Source organism: Mesocricetus auratus, unplaced genomic scaffold, assembly GCF_017639785.1.
Source record: "Mesocricetus auratus isolate SY011 unplaced genomic scaffold, BCM_Maur_2.0 Super-Scaffold_6730, whole genome shotgun sequence".
Classification (NCBI taxonomy): Eukaryota; Metazoa; Chordata; class Mammalia; order Rodentia; family Cricetidae; genus Mesocricetus; species Mesocricetus auratus.
The window spans coordinates 83,810,885-83,834,501 of record NW_024429184.1 but is presented as its reverse complement, the minus strand read 5'-3'; the positions used below and the strand labels follow the sequence as shown (position 1 = coordinate 83,834,501).

Genomic DNA, 23,617 nt, shown 5'->3' with positions numbered 1-23,617 from the left:
TAAGGTCTTTTTAATTAAAAAAAAGAGAAAGAAAAGTGTAAGAACCAGAGGGGATGGACAACACCAAGGACCCAGCGTATTCCAGACACAGCACGACTGACAGGAGAATTAACTCACAGAAACTGTGGCATCACACACAGGGACTGCACAGATCCAAACCAGAATGGGTCCCAACTCTGAGACCGTAAAGTAAACATGAACCCCAATCCCAAATAAGAAGCTATCTCCAACTGACAGCTGCTCACGAATTCCAAAGGAAAATTAGCTTTCTCCATGGGAATCTTATTGGGTACACTTGTAGGTAGCTCTCAAGCCCAATAGTACATGACCAAAGCAAAATGAACTCAGTTGTGTGTTCTTTGTCACATACTGGTATTTTTTGGACATCTTTATTTTCCACTGTGTTTTTTTATTTTGTTTTGTTTTTGTTTTTGTTTTTTCGGTTTTACAAGACAGGGTTTCTCTGTATTGTTTTGGAGGCTGTCGGTCCAGCCCAGCCTCGAACTCACAGAGATCCGCCTGCCTCTGCCTCCCGAGTGCTGGGATTAAAGGCGTGCACCACCAGTGCCCGGCTTTTCCACTGTTTTTTGTTTGTTTGTCTGTCTGTATATTATGGTTCCCATTTTTTGTTTGTATGAATTCTATTTTTTTTTATTTCTCTCTGTGTGTATATTGTAATTTTTCACTATTTTATTTATTTATTATTTCATTCTGGTTTGTTTGTTTTTTCTAATTTTCTTGTTTATTTCCTAAGAGAGGGGAAAAGAGGGCATGGAATGGGTGGTTGGTGAAGTGAGGTTGGAAGGGTATGGGAGGATATATGGGAGTGGAAACAATGGTCAGAATATACTGCATGAATTTTCAATTAAAAATTAAAGTAAAAAGGAATACTAAATTAAATATTGTCACTGTCTGAATTAAAACAGTATGATCAAATACTAGACTCATTCCTCTGTTAGTGAATTCAGACATGATAAATAGGGTTCCTTCATGTTAGAAGAGATCTTAAGTACTCTAAAGCTTAATAAATCAAATGTGCTTGTATTAAAAAAAAAACAGTTCCTCACTTAGTGGATGTTTGTCACGTGAAAGAACATATGCGACCAAATACCACTACCTGTGCTGCTCCATAACATTCCTTTATACAGGTCAACATTCCACTTACATGGCAGTATGATAAGCAGAATATGTGCATAATAGGTAATAAAGTAATAGACATTGGCTAACTGACTTACCCTTGAATTAACCACTTCCAGTGAGATGTTCTGTGGTGGAGCTCCAGGCACTGAAAGCAAATAAACAAGATCTGAATGTTATTGCCAAAGGCTTGAAAATGAAAATACACACCAATGATGAAAAGAGAGAGTATATGTTTTTTCAAATTTTATAATAAGAATTCAGTAAGATAAGACCAGCAGGTGGCCCTTTTCAATTTTCCTAGAGAGAGGAGAAATAAACATTTGTTTGTGTCCCATTAGGTGGGTCAGTTAGTTATCTGTCTATGGAGTCCTCAAAATTATTTTACAAAGAGCACCAGCTGTGGCAGCAAATACTGCCACCTAATTATAGCTCAGTGCTAACCTTCCTGCCGGAACCTATGAGATTTTCTGGAGTGGTTTTTAAGGATCATCATACTGCGCTTTTCAGGATCTGCATAGTTTTATTGTGGAATATATCATTGTAATAGACACCTGGGTTGCTTAATTCCTATAATGCAGTCATTATTGCCTCCTAGAGATGAACAAAAGGAAATGACTCCTCATTTTTAAGCTATTTATAATTAAATTTGTATGACATAGAAGCAAGCAGATTACCCAATATTGTTTGGCCCATAGATTTTATTAACAAAAAAAAAACAGTTAATTTTTCTTTGGACATTTTCTAGCTACTTTATTATTTTTTCTGTATTTAATATTTCTTTAAACTTTTATGTTAAAAAGAATATATACAGCCCTCCTTTGTTAGTTGTGATGAAGATTTACTATATACAAAGTGTTAGTCTACTTCCATGTGAGCAATTTGCAGACAACTATTGACTGGGAAGCTGTTATGTGTCTAGAAAGGTTCTAATGCCAGTGTGGAACTGTAAGTAAATAAAGCTCCTTGTACTCCATAGGGTCGAAACAGTTAATAACTTCTCAGCATCACTCATTTAATAAGTAAGTCACTTTTATTTTCACTTTAGACACATTGGTGAGCAAGACAGAGGTGGGCTACTCATGCATTTTCACAACTCACTGGGTCATTTGTGTGGCCATGTTTCCTCTTCCTTTCATGCAAACTGGATGGTTTCCGTAGTATTTCACAATTAACCAGCATCTGACTCTGACTTCAGTTATGCCCTATATTGATTTCTGCCTGAAAATTATTTACCATCAGGACAGGCTGTATGCCTGACTAATTTCTGCCTTCTTCAAACTGACAACCAATTAATATGCATTGAATCAGTGAGTACAGAAGAAATGAAGGCCTACTTAGGCCTGGTTTCTGGGTCTTTATTAATATGATGGAAATTGCAATAATTTGATTTACTTTGATTTGAACCTTTTATCTTGGTGCTTGATAAAGATTGTAGCCAATGCCTTCTGTGGTAAAATACGAGTAATATGTGTATGAATTAAGACACTATGCAATCTTTAATAATATACCATTATTCAGTGAACACTGCAGATGTTGTTAGTTAATGCTATGACTTTGAACTGAGCAAAAAATGCAACTTTCATGTGGGCAAATGTTTTCCAAATTTTAATGTTTTATCATCAACACAGAGGATACTGTTTGGCTTACATGCAAATTCAGGATGCAGATGTTGAAATAGTAGATTAATTTATAGAATTGTTATGACAGTATAATGAATGTTATTTTAAATCCAGAACTTCAGATACAAATTTTGCATTCCCAATGCTTAAACCAAAATATAGGTTAAATTTTTATATATTAATTAGTTTTATTTAGCTTGTCTGAATGTAGCTAACATATTTATGGCAGCAATTACATCTTAACTTTCACCATTGGTGAGAATTAAGTATAACATTGCTCTACCTCACATAATTTCAAAACTTCCAAAATATATTTTGTTTTAAAACCAAACTTTGTAAATTATCTCAGTCAGTTATGGTTTGAATCTGTAGCAACCACCATTGATGGAATTTTGGAGGGGAAGGTGTGTTACATTTTTTAATTGGTTGGGAACATGTCTGTAAGTGATGTGTTACCCTGAAATGTCATTTTAAATATTGATAATAGTTCATTTCAAGCTTCTAGTATGCCAAAAACACACTGTGGAGATCAACAGGTATAACTATCACAATTTTAAAGGCATCAAATTTATTTTTATTAAATATTGTAAATTGATATAACAAAACTCCCAAAGTCTTTACTTTGATTGTGTTGACTTATTTTGTCAATTTTTCTATAATAGAAAATTCCCTTACTTTCCAATGACAGCACACTGACTATTTTGCTGCAGACAACTGGAGAATTCTTTTTCAGTATTTCAGTTACCAATCAACAATAGACAGGATTAGATGTCTATATCACATGGCTTCACTCTGCTGTCATTTTTTACTATTGTTGTTGTTAGATGGTTTGTTTGTTGGTTGGGTTTTGGTGTTTGCTCATTTGAGGTTTTCAGTGTATCCAGGATGACCCAAAATTTGTTATCTTCAAGCTTCTACCTCCTAAGTTCTGGAATCATAGGTACATAACACACACTTATGTTTCTGATGCTTTCTTTTGACTTAGTTTTGTAGTTTGTAAAGGAGTAAGTATTACAAAAATCATGGGAAAAGTGGATGACGGCTTGTATCAGAAAGTACCCATAAATACTAGTTATAACACTAATGAGCATAGATGTATACTTAGTTTACCCATTAAATTTTCTCTGCTCTTGGAGGTAAACCTGGAGAGATTTATTAGTTTATTTAGAACAGTTAATAATAAAAATTTAATGCAAGTACTTCAAGAAAAATCAGTTAGAAAAAATATATAACTACATAGTTTTAGTCAAGGTAAATAATTTGAATATGTTAGAGATATGTGTCATTGCTAATCAATGGCACATTAGGGTGAAGAATTTACATATAAAAGTATGCCTATATATTAAGATAGATCTAAATTATAAATTGAAGGTAATTTGTATAAAAGTATTTTCAAGCAACGTAGGGGACCCTGATAATCATTTGCACAGTAATTTTGTCATACACATTTTTGTTTGTGTCAGTATAAATTTTATGGGATAGTTCCTTCACCTATTAGCCTCAATAAAACATGGAATTCATTTATATGTAGATACATATTAAATCAGTTGTTTCCAAAAGGAGAAATCCTACAATTCACCTTTATAGAAAACCTTTGTTAAGTTTTTTGGTGCATTTCCCAAGTTGGAAAAGAAACACATAGGAAGACATAACATTATCCTACATGTTTAATGGAATAAAAAAACAAACATATATTGGCATAAAGAATAATTATGAGACACTATGCCATTCATTAGTTTAGCGTGTTAGCCTATTTAATTTTTACTTATAGTACAAAATATCAAAGGAGACCAGTGCTGAAGAATTGAAACAAGAGAGCATTTTATCTAAGGCATTCCATCTAAATGTGATACATTTAGCTTCAGCAGTGAAGAGAAAACATTAGATGAAGGAGGCAGAAGGGAACTGGATAATGTCAGGGTGGAAGCCAGGAGCACTTGTTTTACTAAAAACTAAAGAAGGTGAATTGATTATAAGTGAGGTTATAGACGAGCTCAGGATGCCCACACAAGAGTCCCTCAGAGTCCCTCCTTTCTTTTATCAAGTGCATCTGATAAAGAAAATTTGTGTATCTCCAACAATGATATTTATATGGGACTATGGTTATGGAGTTCCTTTTAAGTGACAGATTTTTTTCTATGCACACAGCATTTCCAGGAGATAATTCTAAGACTAATGAATAACATTCTATCTTTCTCACTTATGACATTTAAAATCAAAGGGGAGAATAAGGCCACAGTATTACAGTTCAGAGTGTGAATGAAATCTACATAAATTATGTAAAATATTCATTTTCATTTGTTTTTCTTTTATTTTTATAATTATAAGCTATGAAGTAATTTATTCAGTCAGTGCGTGTTCTGTTCTGTCTTGAATAACAGAATCAGGCAGTTGGGTAAAAGAATTACATTAAAATTAATACTGAAGTGGCCTAACAGTAAAACACCCCTTTGAGGGAAATTGCAAATGAGCATCACTCCTGTGTTACATCCTTAAAAACACGCATGTCTTTTATCATGCTATTGATATTCTGTGTAGTAGCTACCTCAATACTTTCCCAGATTAAAGAGTGTTAGGTCAAAAATCAGAAATTGACAGCATTTCCAAATATCAATAATTTATAGAACTAAACATAATAACAGGGAACCCATGCTGACCAGAGCTGGCTCTTGATATGATTTAGTATTCATGGGAGCCATCTCTGCAATTCCAACCCTGCCTGAATCTACATCGTCCCATTCCACATCATACACCAGACTGTAACATTTATTAAATTTCGTAGGCATTCATTATCATGCGTTGCTTTGGTCTCCAGTTTCTTCTGACAGTATTTGGTTTAATCCATTATCTTCATTACGATTGCTTGCTCTCCTTTAATCCATTTAAAAACTACTCCTAAACTTCCTTTTAGTTTAGGCAAGATAAAATGAAGGTGTTCATGCTCATGCTCACTTCTAATATTTTATGTGCATATTTATTTGGTAAAAATCCTTTGGGGATGCTTTCAATTAATTGATCTTTTCATCATTTATACTTTTAATCATCTGCACCATTTTAAATTTTAAATGAAAGGTACATACCTATATCAGTCTACTCACACACATAACGAATGTGTTTACTTTGGACCATATATAGAAATGAATAAATATATTCACAATAATAATTTAAGCTATTACACAGAAGCCACAGTTTGTTGGATTATCCATTAATCCATCTCAATTCAGTGTATACACTGAAATAGAAAATTTAAATTTGGCTACAGTAATGTGAATAAGTTGCCTACATTTCTGAATTATAATAAAACATTGCAAAGAATACTAGTTCAAAAAAAGCTTCAAAACAGAATCAATTATATATAGCAACATTTTTTTCATTTCATAACAGATATGTGAATAAAATTACACTGTTTTGTCACTTACCATCAGAAAGTGTAACCACTGTTATATCGTCAGTAGATACTCCTGGTCCATAACGATTATAAGCTAAGAACCGAAGAGTATATTCCGTGAATTTTTTCAGGCCTTCCAGTTTATAAGATAGTCCATCAACCTCTATATTCTGCAGACATAAAATGCCAGAATCGTTATTAAGGTAGCACATTAAAGCAGAAATGGCAATCATTTCGTGCAATCAGTGAATTGGATGTTAGATACTTGCTCATAGAAGCAACTCTATCCCTTTAATGAATTGCTGTAAAACCATCCTTGTGTCACACACTCCTCTACTAAAGTCGACGATACTCTGCAGACTCCATGTTAAAACATCACCATGTGATTTTTATAGTTATTAAATTTTGATTTGTTTAACACCACCCAGAGAACTGAATAGTATGGGCTATTCCACTCAAATAGAAAAAAACAAAAATTCACTCCTGTGTCTCAAATTGTCATTTGCTTGATGGAATATATCCACAGATACTGGAACTCTCTTACAATTTGCCACAGATTTTGTGTCCCCAAATGCTGTAGTGTATATTGAATCTATCCTTAGTACTCCATAGCTCCAGTGGGGAGCTACTGAAGGCAAAGGTCACTTTAGGAATCAGACCCAGTGCTTTCTAAAGTAGATGTTGTTTAGTTCTACACCATGATTTCCAGATTACCACTATCAACATTAGGCAATATACCTCTTGAATTATTTGAAACGAGCTACAGAAAGGCTTGTATAGAATTGAATGGAGGAATACATTTTCAAAGCAAGTGTTAAGAGCAACATGGGAACAGCCAAGGAAAAAAAGCAGAATAATTGATTACATTACAACAATTCATCAAATACTGTCTTAAAAAATAAGAAGTACACCTGAAATATTACTATTTAAATATATGACAAATTTGTTTCAAATGACAAATCCTGATAAGACATTTTATATGGAAACAGGAAAACCATTCTCTGCTTGGTAAACTTTACAAACAATAGGCCAAGACCACTTTTCCTTATCCTTAACTTTTCTCTCTCTGTATACTTACATCTTATCCGGGTCAAAGATGGTAATTTGGAAGAATCTCAATAGTTGCCCATATGACTATACATATACATTATCAAATGTTATTATTACATGTTACTTGTTTATCCACATTATTTGCTGTGACTCTACTTGTAAAACTCATTTGTCTCTTTTTGGTAATCTATTAAAATCACTATTAAAAATATAAAAATCAAGTAAGCTTGGAGAGAGTAAACTTCTAAGACTAAGTTAGAAAACAGTTGGTCACAGCATGAAGGTGAAGAGGAGACAGAGCAGCATGAAACATCTAAGAGTGAAAAGAGAAGATTGGACAAGGCCAATAAACACAAAGCAGATTATTTTTAGGTTGAGTGAGGAAAAGAAGTATCTTTAGGAATAGGATTTGGCAACCTACCCTGGCCCAAGCTACTATAGTAAAAGCCCAAACAAGCATTCTCATTATGAACTTCACCCCAGAAGTTCATCAGAACACTACAGCAAAATGGTTTAAATTTTCCAGTAGAAAGTACTTGCAACCAACCAGATATTCGATGATCATGCTAAATGATGAACTGTTACAGTATCTGGTAAGTGCCCTGTGCCTTTGCCCTTAGAGACATCAGGGAATGGAAGTGATGCAGCTCCTTTCTTTTACTCACCTGTTCTTTTCCTGTAGACACTTCAGTGCAGAACAATCTATAACCTTGGACTGGACCATTTGCATAGGCAGGGGGTTCCCATGTAATAAGAATTGAGGTAGGTGAGGTAGATACAGCATGCAGGTTTTCTACTGGCCCTGGAACTTGCACTGAATACAAAAGAAATTGATGCAGATAAGACACGTTGCTTTCTCAAAACAAACAAATATGTACTCTGTTTAGTTAAAAAAATAAAGGAATCTGTACTGCTTCTAGTATTATATGGGACAATAATGTTAATATATAGTAAGAAAGTACAATAAGGAAATCTTGTAATCAATTTTGTTTCAAGGGAAAGATTATATAAAATTGAATTGCTAATTTTATTTTACAGTTAATGAAAGAAAGAAGTAAGATTCTTATTCTAAACTTTTAATCTATAAATGTTTTCATTCTCTTAATAGGCTTTTGCATGTATATTGCTAACACCCACACAAGGAAAATGAAAATACAATAGCATCTTTGATTATGATTCTTTATTTAGATAAACAACACACCTATGCAGAATCCATGCCATTGTGTTTAGATCAGCAGTTTAGCCTGTAGCTGATTCTGGGTCCTTTAATTTTTGAAAATGATTTGATTTTTAATCCACCTTTTCCTTCTTCTCTCATTACAATTACTTAATGATAAATAAATTGTTTAATAATGAAATTCTTACTCAAAACACTTCTGTTCAATTGTGTTTGAAGACTCATAAATTATCAAATTTCTCTGTAAGTAAGAGCAAATATTTTTCTCTGGATTTTCATTTAATATTATGATGGGCAAGAAGATTCCTATTTTACATGCTCCATGATTAACTATTATCTTCAACTGTTTTGGGGGTTCATATTGTTCCCATAGAAACTGTAAATATTTTCTTTACGTTACATCATCTGTCCTTGTAACATATCCCTTCATTTATTTGAACTTTTCTTCTTTTTTCTTGCATAATATTACCCTGGATAGTCTTGATTTTGCACTCATCGTAAAATCAGCTTGCTTTCTAAATCTTTCTGCTTCTTTTTAGAAGCAATGGTATTGAAAACAAAGTTTTTAATGTGAAATATTTCCATTACTGCTGGGGTGTCAAGAGCTCTAGGTCCTATTAGTGAACAGTGCTAAGAAACCTGCATATAAGCAAGAATATACTCATATACGCTCATATGTGTATGTACACATGCATATATATACACATGCATGGACAGCAATGCTCCCTTTATGTTCTTTTCAGAGGTATTCCAGTCCAGTGAGCATTTTTCTATGGCAGTGTCCTTCTCTCTATACACAGTTTAAGCAACACTGCTGTCAATCAGAGGATATTACCTTGTGTCACAGTTTATAGTGTAAGAATAGCAATAGAAGCAGGAGTTATATGTGATTTTATGAGTACTTAAATATTTATATGAACAATGGGGATATTTCAAGAGTGTTCCTTTCTGAATTACAATCTGTTGTTCCTCAAATGAAAAAAAGTAAAAGACAGGAGCCAAACACTAGGATGATTGATTTGGTTAAGACATGTGCTAAGTAGGCAGTGTTTAAAATTTTGAGACAGATTTTAAGGAGCTCAGTCTTGGTTTCCCAGGGCAAATTAAATCTAGGAACCTCGGAGACTTACACATGTGCAAATGATTAGTTTCTTCTCAGTTGTCTCACAATGGATTAGAAAGAAATGATCCACATGCTTTCGATATTTCAGTGAGTAGATTTTTTTAAATGAAGTTTCTTTTCGCCTCACCCATTGGGTGTTAGGTGACAAATTTGCAGAAAAACAAAGTATGAAAGGTGAGGGCTACACATATTCTGGGATTAGTAACGTGGTATGAGAAGTTATGCATCACTCTTCTCATCCAGAGTGGAGCACATAAGGAGTGGGAAGAGTAAACTGAGAAGTCTTTCCAACAGAGCAGATGCTGTGTGGAGAAAGAGAGGGAAAGTGCATGCTCACATATCACTCACTGAAAGCAGTCAGTGAAATCATGTAGTTTGTAGGAAGAAAAAAAATAATCATTGAGACTTGGGAAGCAGGAGGATGAGATGTGCCAAATTCACAGCCATTTCCAGCAGATATTGTGAACAATTACACTGTAGGACTTTATACAGCTCAGGGGTGTGAGACTCTGCGAATGAAATGAGGTTACTCTTCCAGATGATCTTAGCTGCTGCTACTTGGTGTCGTAGGGTTTCCAGTGAAAACACTCAAAATATTCTCTAGGTTCTCTGGTAATGGAAACAAGTATCTTGTCAACAGGTTGTACACAAATCTTGTTACACAGGAATTGTTTTAAAATGTGGTGTCACATGAATGTCCTTGTGTAAAATTACTGATCCTATCATTAGTGAATAAACTAAAGCTTATTATGTCATGTAGTCATTATTGATTAGAGACTATAAGTGATTAGTTAATACAAGTGATCATTGATAGCTATACAAACATGGTAAGAATAAAGCAGGAATGTGCATACACTTGAGCCTATGTGCTTTGTAATTGACATTTATGTATCTTAAATGCTGTTGATTGTGGAACATCAAGTTACTAGTGCTGTAATTTGAACCTAGTTGCCATTGGTAGTGCCAGCTCTCATCATTTATTCGTTAGTTGTATTCATCTATGTTGCTAATTGTTATTGGACACTGTTCAGGAAAATCACAGGCATAGACTTTTAAAAGATTTTCAGCAAGTTATAATACACAGGAGAATTGCCAGTGAGCATTCAGATCATTTGTTTCAATTGCTTAACTCACTGCCAGACAACAGAAAACATTTGCTTTGCTTGGGTGAAGTCTACATACTAAGTTGTCTTAATATATAATTTATGGTTTTATAACATGGGAAAATATAATTGATATTCTCTTTTAGTAAAACAAAAACATCATAGCCATATATTTAATATGTTTATATATCAAAGATTAAAAGCAATTAAACACAATTTTCAGAAAAATTCCAAAACTCTCATTGAGACTAAAACAGCAATTTTAAGATGCTTTTCTATAAAGACCCTTCATAGTGTCAAGACACTGGGACTCAGTTAAGTATCAGTGTTTGTTCCTCATAAAAGTGCTATAAATTCAGATTCAAAAATGTGTAGCATTCTCCTTTTGAATTGTAGCCTATCTTAATATGTGAATAACATACTGTTTCTTGTGAGTTTGGGGTATATATTTATATATACATCAGTAAGTATGTATTGTAAACAATTATAGTTTCATTCAGGGCTTGTCTAGAAAATACATTGAAATATAATTTATGTGGTATTACACATTTGATATGTGCATACAAGCTTCAAAGAAAAGTAAAACTAAATGGGATGCTCACAAATGTTCAAAAACCAGTATTATATGTGAAATCAATACAGTTAACAACTTCAGTCTTCCATTTCATTACATTTTAGTATGTCAGTCAAGAAACTTAATGGGTTTAAATGCTCATCATTTCCAAGATGTATTTAATAGCCTTCACTGATCCCCTTGGACAATAATCTAGTGGCAAACTGCATCTAATTTCTCTCCATCTCAATTTGAGTTACCTATTTCTTCAAAAATAATGAAATGACTTCAGGATAGAAGGATAATCTATGCAAGTAACTCATCAATCACTGTCAGTCTAACCAATTACATTTTAAAGTTTCAATATTGCATTTCAGTGGAAATTCTTTGTAACACCTGTGTCTGAGGACAAGTTAAACAGTTACAGTGCAGTAAATGAAATATATTAGATGTCACTCTTTGGTTTGAGAATTGAAATTTGTGGTTTAATGTGCTTATATATTTTATAGGATAACAGCATGTCATAATAAGACCTTGTTGCATATTAACGCTGAAGTGGCATATTAGTCAAATCTTTAATGAAAGCAATCACATGCAATACAATCAGAGTGAGGACAGGATGTGAGGGAGAGGAAAGTAGTGACAGGAGAAAGGAAGAGGGGATGAGAGAGGAGGAAAGAGGAAAGAAAAGAGGGAGGAAGCCATGCTTTGATGAACTACAACAAAATGATTATAGATGGCAGAGTGACAGTCAGAAAATATGGTATTCTTGTCCCTAATCTAGCAATGGCATACATTTTGAAGAGGTCCCTGCTGCTGGATGCAGTGTGCCAATCTGTAAATGTATATTTTAAGGTGTGTGGCCATAGTTTCTGACATTTGTGTTCGTGATTCTGTGAATGGTCATAACTAATGTGTTAAAGTATCTGAGGATGCTTTTGATTCTGAAAAATCAGTGATATAGGGTCATTAAATCATGACTACTGATTGTTAATTATGTTAGAATTTGAAATGATAATGGTTCAACCTTGGAAACATCTTCAAATTTTACTCATTATTATTTTTATGCGTGCTTGCTTTCATGTATGTATGTGCACCATGTGTGGATCTTCTATCTTTAGATATCAGAGTAGAGTGCTTGAACTCCCACTGTCCTCTACAAGAAGAGCTAAGCCATTTCTTCAGACCCATATTCAATCAACATTTAATGAAAAAACAGTGTTTATAAAGTTAATATGTCTTTATACTAGATCCTTTTCACATTTCCCATTATGAGTATTTTAAGGGATTCTTGATTCATTTGGTTAACTATAATAGTATTTTGTGTTTTATGTTATGTGCTTGAGCAAGAAGGCATAGAATATATGTACAGTTGGCTACAATGTGCTTTCCTAACTCTGCAAATCCTAAATTATCATCATCATCATCATTTATTATTATTATAATTTTAATGAGCCTGTTTTCTAAAATATTGAGAGTTCCAATAATTTATCTCAAAAAGGAATTTGAATCTAGAGGTTTCAAAGAAAAACTTCAGGAGGTTAAAGCCATGCTACAGACTAAGACTACAGGATGTGCTAATGTCTTTGAGCCATTACACTGATGGTTCACAGCAGGAAATCTGAAATGGAGACAAATGTTAGTGTCAGCGAATATGCAGTTGAACATCTGAATATTTAAGGTTTTTTTCTTCTAAATGACTGTTAAGTACAATGAGTTCTAATGATCCTAAATTGTCAATTTAACAGCTATTACTTTTGAAAGACCAAAGAAATGCCTGGTTTTGAAAAAAAACAAAACAAAACAAAAACAAAAAGGCACTGTATGTTTTGTCACTAAAGTAATGACCTACAAGTCATATACCCTCAAGTTGGGATAGAAATCTGAAGATGATTCTTCACCCATTTAATAATTCAAACGTGATTCGGGAGTGAGTTTTAAAGATGATAACAGGAATGTAAGCAGTCATCTGAGTGATCCAAATGAATTTTGCCTACAAAGTTTTTGTCCTGTAAGGAGAAATTTCTACTCCAATGATTCCCTAAAAGAATGTTTTGCATGCAAGTCATTTCTCAAACTACTTACTGTTATTGATAATAAAGTGCACTCTTTGATTGCCTCTTGGTTCCTTAATCTTGTAGTTAACAGCTTTAGTGATATTTATATGAAATCAGTTTCTATTCTGTATGGGTAAAGCAACATCAAACAGCATCAAACAGCAATGTAATTATCACTATAATGAATCTTTACTGAACTATATGTATTTAGGAGGTATGATGGTAATTTGGCAAAGAGGAAGCCAAAAATGTGGAATAGATTTCTACTAAGAAACCACAGAAGTGTTAAAGGTTTTGCTTTAAAAAAACAATTATTATCCCTTCAATTTGCTTCTATTTTTTAATAGACCCCTTTTTGCTAATGAATGACACATGCACTCCGTAGTGTCATTGTGTATGTTCGTATGTATAGGCAGTGTGGAGATGCAGCTGCATAAAAATACACATGTGTGACATGTCTAACATATAACTTGTGTATTACTTATGAATATACAGTTAAATGTGGTATATGATATATATATATATATATAAAACCCTAATGAGTCACACTAAATTTGAAGTAGTCTAATCATTATATTGACCTCAGGAGGAGACATTGCTTAGAAAATACCTCAAAATCTTCACAAAGAATGCCAACTATTAATATATCTTCAAGAAGCATATATATTATAAATTATATTGAATTTCAATTTTTGAAATAAAGCCAAGAAAAGAAAAGTGTGGCAGAGATTCCTGACTCAGTGTTGGAGTTCTCAAACACTATTTTTCTTATTTAAAAACTGTTATTTAGTTACTTTTTGTATGAATGCTTTGTCTGCAGGTCTGTGCATCATGTGCATACCTAGTGCCTAAGGAAATAGAAGAGGGTATTGGATGCCCTGAGAGTCGAGTTAGAGAAGGTTTAAGCTGTCTTGTGGGTGAAGGGAATTCAACCCAGATCCTCTGTGCTCTTAATCACTTAGGCACCTCACCAGTCTCCACGACTGAAACTCATTTACAGCAAGAATATATAAGTTAAGTGTTTTTTGATTTAGAAAAATTAAGGACAACGTTAAAATTGAGACGTTAAACTAAGTTTCCAATACAGTGTTTAACTTAATAAATCTCATATAACATTTTTATGTCATTGGCTGCTTGAGGTTGTACAAACCTGATTATGCTGACCTTAATGCATCAACCCAGATAACTTGGGTCTATTTATGTAGATACCAGGACCATCTGGCTTTTAAGTTTAATTGTAATTTGTGTTTTTATTTTTGTGCTTTCTTAAGTTTATTTAATGGAATATATTTTCAAGAAAGATATCAAAGTACAGCAAACAGGTACAAAATACCTGTTTATTAAAGATTTATAAAAGGTCCTTACAGTAGATTGTAAGGACAGATGGCTAAACATATATTGACTTTAGAATTTAATCTAGCAATTACCATTTAGTTATCAGGGATGAGAATGTGGATTCTTTGCCAAAAACTATTATTGAAAAATGGTAAAGATTTTCATTGGTGGAAAAATACAGTGTTTAAGGAATACAGAATAATTTTATGGATCAGGAAACATTAATATGAATGAATTTGGTGGGTAATGTTTGGCATTGGCCTGTATAGAGCAAGCTGGTAAGGGGGGTAGCTGCCACATCCTTAGATGAAGACTTCAAATGATGACAACTTCAAATAAAACTAGTATGAGTAATACCAGTGGGCACTAAATGATGACAGATGCTCATTCCATGGTGAGGATTCGAGTTCCTTTTTCATAATGTATGAGATTGTCATTACATTCCTGCCTTGTTTTGTTGAATGCAATGGGTAACTAGAATTTTATTCTTCCAATTTTAGAAAAATTAGTATCACTCAAGACACTCAATGACAGCTCAAAGCCCACCAATATTTTTCTTCAAATATTTGTCTAAAGTTCAGCTTGAATCAAGTATCATAACCCGTAGAAAGCTGAGACAGGAGCATCATATGTTCAAGTCTACCCTTGGATACGACCTTTAAAAAATCAAATATGCAAAAATGCTAATAAAAATGATTTTTCAAAGTAATTTTCTGAAAACCTGTAAAGATATTTAGTCATTTAAAATAGAAACAGTGAACAGTGAATATTGGCACTTGGGTAACCGCCAAATAATGAAAGTGTTGGGAACCAAACACCTGACCTCAAGTAAATCATTTCTTCTATTTAATAACAGTGTATTATGGTTTCATGACACACATATATTATGACCATGAATTTTACAGGATTGCATATAAATAATCAAATGCATATAATCATATAAAGATTATAGGCTGTTACAGAGGGAAAAAACATTCTAAGTAATCCAAGAGCTAAAGTCACTCAAACCAGAAGCAGGTTTCTTTGACCATTTCCAGATTTCTGTTAGCTTCCTAGACAATTATAGGAAAATATATTATTCTCTTCCTAATTCCAGGACTATTAGAAGAATTTGAACAGATGTTTTACATGAGGGGAAGCCAATTCTGTATTAAAGGCATGTCTACTGGGATATAGAAGGAATCCTTATCAGGTTTATGTTCATGAATCTCACCTGGCAAAGATATGCCCTCATGAAAGAGCAAAGATTTGTCTACACATAAAAATTGAGACTTTTTACCTTCTTGTATATAACCGCATAGAGTTGATCTCACTGCTTAATTTCCATTATAGGACGAGGCCAAGTTATTGTTCCATTCCTATAGATGCATTCAGGAGCTATATTTCCTGGCCTTTGCTTGCTTCACACTGATTTAAGATTCGTATACATCAGGGTCATATTTCTGCTCTCTATAAATAGATAAGTACGAGACAAGCAGGTGTCTTCAGCTTATGCACAGCCCAGAGTGTTTCTCATGGTGATAATATAACCATGTCCCTGCTGTCATTCTTCAAGCCTGCTTCTGCTGTGGTCAGTACAAGAGGAATCGATATCTGATATTTGTAGTCTTAATAGAGCTATAAAAGACATGTATAGATTGCTCTTATAAAAGAACCCTGCTGCCACTTGTTAGAAGAGAAGGAATCAACAATCTTTTCCAGACAGATAAGAGAGCAGATTTTTCTACATAACAACAAATAAATCCTACCTTGAAAGATACATTCTCTTTGGGGATGCAATTTATTGTTTATCTCTTTCTGGCCTTTAAATGCTAAGCACCTGTCCTGGATAGACTGGTTGGTTAGAAGGTTAAAAATATAGAAATTTGTTCCCTTAACAAAAGTTTCACAGAGGTTAGATGTCCAGGCTTCCCTGTTACAGCAAATGACAGAAGGTCCCACCCAACTAATATTTGATAACAAAGGCTAGTGGAAATATGGATAACCTCAGAAGTCATGAATTCTAGGTCCAAATCCACAAGCTTTCTTCAGAATATGTAGACAAGGTCATGATTTTTAAGGACTATGAACTGACTATGAACTTGAATTACTTTATTTGTTAAGATGGAGTTCATATAGGTCCCACCTTGCTATAAATATGAATAGTGATTTAGATCATAATAAAAATAAAATTCTTTCTAAATATTAACCAACTTTAACAGTATGCCAGGGACTATGATAGTTACAGAGGCACAGAATAGAGTATTTCAATAGGACCAGTAAACAGTCCAAGGAGACAAGAATTAGCTAAAATTTCTGGTGGGTTTACATACCAGGCCTTAAAAGCCTGTGTCTTTTCCAGCCTTTAAGACTCATGAAAGAATTGATGGTTTTAGGCATTTTGTGCTCATCATACCATAGAGAGTATATGTAAAGAGATAAATGTGGACATTGGATGTGTAGTTGTTAACATGATGGAATCCAAAAGAAGAGATTAACAGGCTTACCCATAGTCATGGGTGTGGTGATGAAGAGACAGAAAGATTTATAAGCTTCATGAGCTCCTCAGCTGTCAGGAAAGCGAAGGCTAGGGAGACTTCAACAAGCCTGCCCATGGGGCTGACCCGCATAGCTGGTACCTTGAGTGCTGCTCTCTGAGATAAAAAGTACTGCAACACCTAAAACTAGGCCAGTGTGCATGCATAGCTGTGTAGAGTGGGTTAATGATTATGAGATTTTCCATACCTTACTGTGCTCCTAGTGCTTCACCATGCACTCAGTAGGCTTCTACTCTCAACTATAGTTCTAGGCTAGAACTTCTCTCTATCATCTTTATTTCTCCTTTTTTTGTCCCAGTCAGACAATTTCTCACCATCTATGACTGAAATCACCCAAGATGTTTAATTGTCTCTATTTACTTCCTCTATTTAGTTCTTTTCTTTACCCCATATATAGTCATTGTTTTTCAGGAACATCAGGTGGCTATCTCTGGTGATTTTCTTTTCTGTTTCTGCCTAACTTAGATCCTGTAAACCTAAACTTTGATCATCATAAGGCATTCAACATAATCGCCCTAACTGGCACAGGAGCCCATCCCATGGTACTTTTTCTTTCAGAAAAGTGGATGTGCATACTGAAGTTTTTCTCTTAATCACTTCCTTGATGCTTGGAAATAGACGGGGAGATGAAAAATCATTCCCAGCAGCAGCAACAACAAACATTTCAGTTACAATGAACCTGGACAGACACCTGACCTTGAAGATCCTGAAATTAATATTCACTCTGTGATTCTGCTGACATTTATCTCCAAGAAGCACCTTTAATGCCCTTACACATACATGCGTCCCAGAGAAAGACTGATAATCATACAGGGCAGAAAGCCTGGCTTGTCCCCTATCACCCAGATGCATCTCAAAGGCTCTCGGGCTGTTGACTGAACCACCCTGAGGATTAAGTTTATTTTATTTTCAGTATTCAGAAGATAAGAAGTTTATTAAACACTTGGAAGATTCGGGCTTGTTCAGAGATAGCAGTAGCAGGATAGACTTGGACAGTAAATCACAGTGGTAGAAGAGAATCTTTAGGTAAAACCTAACACAGAGACAGCAAACTGCTGCTGCTCATCTAATCAGCTCTCTTTCCCTCAGCCACTACCTTTGCCTGTCTTCTCAACGGTGATGAAGTGTGACATCAGTTCAAGGACAAGATTTTAATTTGCATTCAAAGGACAGTAATCATCTTAAATAAATGTAGACTGAAGTAAGGAAAGCTCTAGTGATATAAGAATGTCAAATATATATATATATATCAGGAATTATTTGGGGGAGAAGTGTTAGGTTCAAACTTTAGGTCTCCCCATCTTTGAAACTCAACTTAATGTCAGACTGGCAACTTTCCAAACTTCTCCTTAGCCTGAATTAGCCAAAAGGATACACATGTAAGCCATCTCCATGTAAAGAAACATGTGATCTATGAATGTTCCTCTGTAGCCTAAATCATTTGGTAATTTTTTTGAAAAAGTATAAGTGACATATCTGAAATTAATATTAATAGTACATATTTCACTTAGATATGATGTATCATTTCAACTACTGACAACAAAATCTAATGGTATATCTTATACTTATGTGCTATATTCTAATATAAAATATGAGTTTTATAATTACAAGTATGGGAAATTGCCCTGGTTTAAAGTCAATAGATATTAAGATAATGGCACATAATTGGTGTGTAAGATCATAAATCTTGGAATTGTGAAGCTTTGTGGGCATCGGTATGTGGGAAGAACCATTGATCAGAAGACTTTATATGTTTATTTGAAAATTTTATGTGTGAGCATATTGTGATTTGACCAAATTCACCGCATTTCCTCTTCTCCAAATCTCCTCTATCCTCCTTGCCATTTTCCTACCCAACTGCATGTGCTCTTAAAACAAAACAAAACAACAACAAAAAACCCACTGTTTCCTCATGAGGCTGCCTGTAAGTGCACAAGAGTAGGACCACATATTCTAGTGTGGATAGCCTCTAAGTATTCTCCCTGAAAACAAACAAACAAAAATCCAACTTTCCTTCTCCCATAAACCACCAATTGTCTATAGCCCCTCAGACAAAGCAGAGCTTAAAAGTTCCTCCTGCATCCCTCCAGTCATTATTGTAACCCATAGAGTTCATAGCTGGAAAAGGCCATTGATGACTTTTCCCATTGGTAGTATGAATAGCACCTTTTAACACTATAATTAAAGCTAGCAGGTAGGACTGAAGCTTGAATTTTCCATGTCCTCTGTTTTTGTAGGTGTTTGTCTTCAGCAACAGTTTGGCATCAAGTTCTAGAGGGTAACCAAAAACATCAGAAATGGCCTGTAATTTTTAGTGCAGGGACTAATGACAATGTACTGAACAACAACTTGTATAGAAGCACTGGGTGTTTTCAGTAATAGCTTGTGGTGTTGGGATGGGGGGTGGCATTACCCCTTGCTTTAGGATAATTCAGTTGTATCACACATGGCTGAAAAGTGGAAATCTGAGTGTGTGGTCTCTGGCAGTACAATCCCACCCAACAGCATCGGCATAGTCTGTTTCGAGTAGACTCTAATCTCTTCTTGGTATCATTGCCAGCTCTGTTTGCCATACTAAATATTCACAGAGTACAAGTTCCCACAAGTCTAAAGGAAGAGAGTTCTAGAGATAGAAACCCATCAAAGCTACTCTTAAGAACACTGGAGATCTGACAACACCAGAATACTTTTGTTTTGTTTTGTTTTCTTATGGTGTTGTTGCTGATATCATTTGTTTTGTTGGTGTTTTTCTGGAGAGACAAAAAGTAAACACATTTCAAAATATAAAATCCAACATATTAGTTCATTAAAAAAAATAAATGCAATTTGCTTACTCCTTGATTAAGTTGCATACAGTCTTTCTAATGATTTTTAAATACTTCTCCCCAAATCTATGTGATCTTGCAATTGGAGAATTACCCTTCATTAGAAGAGGATCTTTGCAGATACAATTACTGTCACTGATATGAGCCCTAAATTTAATGTGAGCACTTTCATTGTGAAAAGAAGAAGAAACACAGAGACTCAGATTTGGCAAGAATGCTATGGGATGATTCTGACAGTCTGCAGACACTTGCCAAGAAATGCCTTTCCTTGCCAGAATGTACCAGCAGCCAAGAAAATGAAAGGGAAGACTTTATTCCCCTAGAACCTAGAGATGTTGTGTGTCCCTACTGAAACTTGAGTTCCATACTAATAATCTCAGGATGGTGAGAAATCATCTTTCTATTATTTTCAAGCCACCCTGGAAGTGCTGCTTTTTAGATAGGCTATTCAGCATGATCTCCATAAGAATAAACCAAGTACGGGGTAGTGATGGCACATGCTTTTAATTCCAACACTTGGGAAGAAAAGGAAGGAGGATCGCTGTGAGTTCAAGTCCAATCTGGTCTACAAAGAGAGTTCCAGAATATCTGAGGCTGTTACAGAGAGAAACACTGTCTTGAAAAACAAACAAAAAATCAGAATGGGAGGTCATATGATAGCCCAGCAAAGAACCAAGGCCTTTTTGTTTCTAATCATGTTCTAGCTTCAGGAAGAGAAAGTGTAGGTATGTCTAGTCTGCTATGTAACACGGTAGACTGTGAGTCTAGAATCTCAACATAGCACTAAAGAGCCCACTGGTTTATTGATCCATATATGTCTGACTTTAAGCTCTATTGATCCCAGGGTTGTCTTTTTTGAAGTCCAATGCTTGCAAGCTATTATTTTAAAATCCTTTATGGATTTAGCGGCATACTTTGTACTGGGTAAACATTTTCGAATCTGGGTGTCTTGAATTCATAGCTCCTCTTCTACCAGCTTGGCCTAACATTTAGAAAAGGCACAAAGAAAAGGGATGTTGAAAGTCAGTAGCCAAATGTTTCTCTAATTTGTTAGCTTCTCCTTGGCCATAAACTAGGCTTCTGTGTATGTGATCATAGTGTGCAGTGGTATAAAGTTCACTTTGAACCTATAAATCATTGTGATTGGCATTCCATTAGAATTCTGCCTCCGGTTTAATGAACACAGGCAAAGTACACATCAGAGAGCAGACTGATTCTCAGTTCACAGTTAGGTTGTCATTGACCTGACACTTTTGGTTGGGATCTTTGTAAACTCTCGGCAACCAGAAAACTGGGCTGCAGATCTGAAACCTTCTTTTCAGTCAATTCTTTCTGGTATCGGCCACATTGCATTACACCTTACAGGACTGACAAAAAAGTTTGTGAGAGCAAAGATTTTGTATGACTGGTAAGCATTTGAACACATTTTCATAGCAGTACGCATGCAACTGTGGCATATCCACAAGGACACAGATGCTTCATTGGGTTGTGACATAAAACATTCTTCATGTTTTCCATATACTGCTTATCTTGGAATCAATAGTGTAGCTAATAAATATTGCATGTCACTGGTCATCAGCCTGGTTGCATGTAGCATATTTATTTATTTTCATAGTAAAAGTATTAAGTAATTTCATTGAATTCACAATCTGCATGAATATATAGATCTGTACACACTTAACTTACCAAGTTAAAAATACCCAATTTTTTTACTCAAATACATCCTCTCTACACATATTCCAAATTATTTTACCCCCTAATTTTCAAATTCTAACAATTAATATATGTTAAGAAGACTAAGACCCACAAGTAAATTCTAGTTCTATCTTTTCCTCCATCTCACATCCAGCAACATGTCTTATTCTTATCCTACAAAGAAATCAAGAGCCCTGTAAATTCTCCACTTCAACTACTGTGGGAACCTAATGTACCTCCAAGATCGCATTTAATCTTGAGAGTTGTATCAAGCCATAACCTCCTACCCAGGTGCTTCTCTCAGGGGAGCTAAAACCAGACTCCAAAGATCTCCAAGTATATATAACCTACCACCTTCCAAAACCCTCAGCCATGCTCCCTCTTCTTCTGGCACAGCCTAGACACCTTTAATTTCTTCTTCCCTAGGATACTGCAAATATTATTGGCTGTGTCCAAGATTATTTCCTGATCAGAGCTTTTGCCAACACTCCAGATTCACCAAGGAATTTTCTTAAATCATCCTGTATTCATAGATGCTATACGTTCTCAAATTATCTAAATATTCCTAATCCTGTGTGTCTCAGAGCAGCCTTGTCATTCGTTATGTTCTTTACATTTTTCTTTATTGTTCCTTTCTGTCACCGAATTCTAATACAAGGATAAGTACTTTGTTGTTAATAAACTGCCCAATTATTGGTGCCAAGGGAATGGGGTTTACTGGGCATGGAAAATGATTATTTGCTGTATGTATGTGCAGAGGTATGTATGTATGTTTGTATACATGCATGTATGGATGCACGTATGTATGTATATATGTATGACAGGTTAAGGTCCCAACTAAAACAGGCAGTAAAAAAGAGGGCTTATGTAGGTTGAAAGACATAGCTCTGATGAGCTTGCCATGAAAAAACTTTGTGCTTCTAACTATGTAATGAAAATCTTAATGGATAATGATGAGAGACATAAAATAGTTTAAAGAAGTAGGAACAAATAGAATATATGAACAAATAAAATCAATTAATGGAATAATGGAAAATTACAATTATAACACTGAGGGTTGACAATTTGCTGGAAGCAGGACAAATATTTCAGTCATCATAACTATCATGTGAAAGTGTACTGAGACATTCTCATCTGAATTTTTCTTCTGTTCCTTACAATATAGCTGCAAGATTTATATTATCTTCATTTTACACAAGAATCTACCTTAGAAAATATAACTTGCCCCCAGTTACAGAGTAAATGAAAGTCTGGTTGACTTGTGACTCGTCCTGTATACAAGTCTTCCACTGTTTCCCTTCAATATACCTTCAGCTCAGATTACAGATTTAAATAAGGTGATCATGCATCATTTCTGGCATCAGAAGTGGACTCAGAGTTCCACAGCCCAGCTTCCAGATCATGAAATGAAAAAAGAAAGAATAATCTTGATCATTTACTTCTGGGAACTAATGGCAACATTTTATCTTTCATTTTAAAACCTATGGCTATCATGAGTAATTGTCATCACCTTAAAATCTTTCCATTCCAAACCAGCGCAATTCTGCTGACTGTAAATGTTCTGTGATCACAAAGTGTGTCTCCACCTAACTGATTATACCTATTTTTTGCCCCCTGGCAGGGAAGATTGTGCTAAAACGGAAAGAGTTCCCATGGACTAGGAATCACTTGTGCCTATGACTGCTTCTGCCAGACATCATCTTTCAACATAGATAAAGTTTACTAAAATAATAACATACAAGAATTTTAGACTTAAAGGACAAGAGTTTATCACATTACTGATTTGGAGGAAACATTTGCCACCTACAACGTGGATAGTTGTCAGCTTTGAATCCACATTTGAAAGCATTCATAGAGAAGTGATATTAAAGCTAGCTCTATTAAATTTTGCTTGGTTCTTATATCAGGTAAGTCATGATTTACATTGGTCCCCTCTTCTTTTCTCTCCCCTTTCTGGCCTTATGCTGTTCTCCCCATCTTTCCTGACAAGATTCAGTTAAAGCAACAATCAACTG

At 34.7% G+C, this 23,617-nt stretch overlaps 1 protein-coding gene across 3 annotated transcripts in view; it reads right to left on the bottom strand.

The window, feature by feature from the left end:
• The window catches only part of Dcc (DCC netrin 1 receptor), a 1,023,267-nt gene that overhangs the window by 257,676 nt on the left and 741,974 nt on the right, over positions 1-23,617 (bottom strand). For all 3 annotated transcript variants that reach the window (XM_040741618.1, XM_040741619.1, XM_040741620.1), the window contains exons 10-12: positions 7,863-8,011; positions 6,179-6,317; positions 1,236-1,285 (exon numbers count right to left, since the gene is read on the bottom strand). In XM_040741618.1, coding sequence (XP_040597552.1) covers positions 1,236-1,285; positions 6,179-6,317; positions 7,863-8,011 — 338 coding nt within the window. The remainder of the gene's footprint in view (positions 1-1,235; positions 1,286-6,178; positions 6,318-7,862; positions 8,012-23,617) is intronic.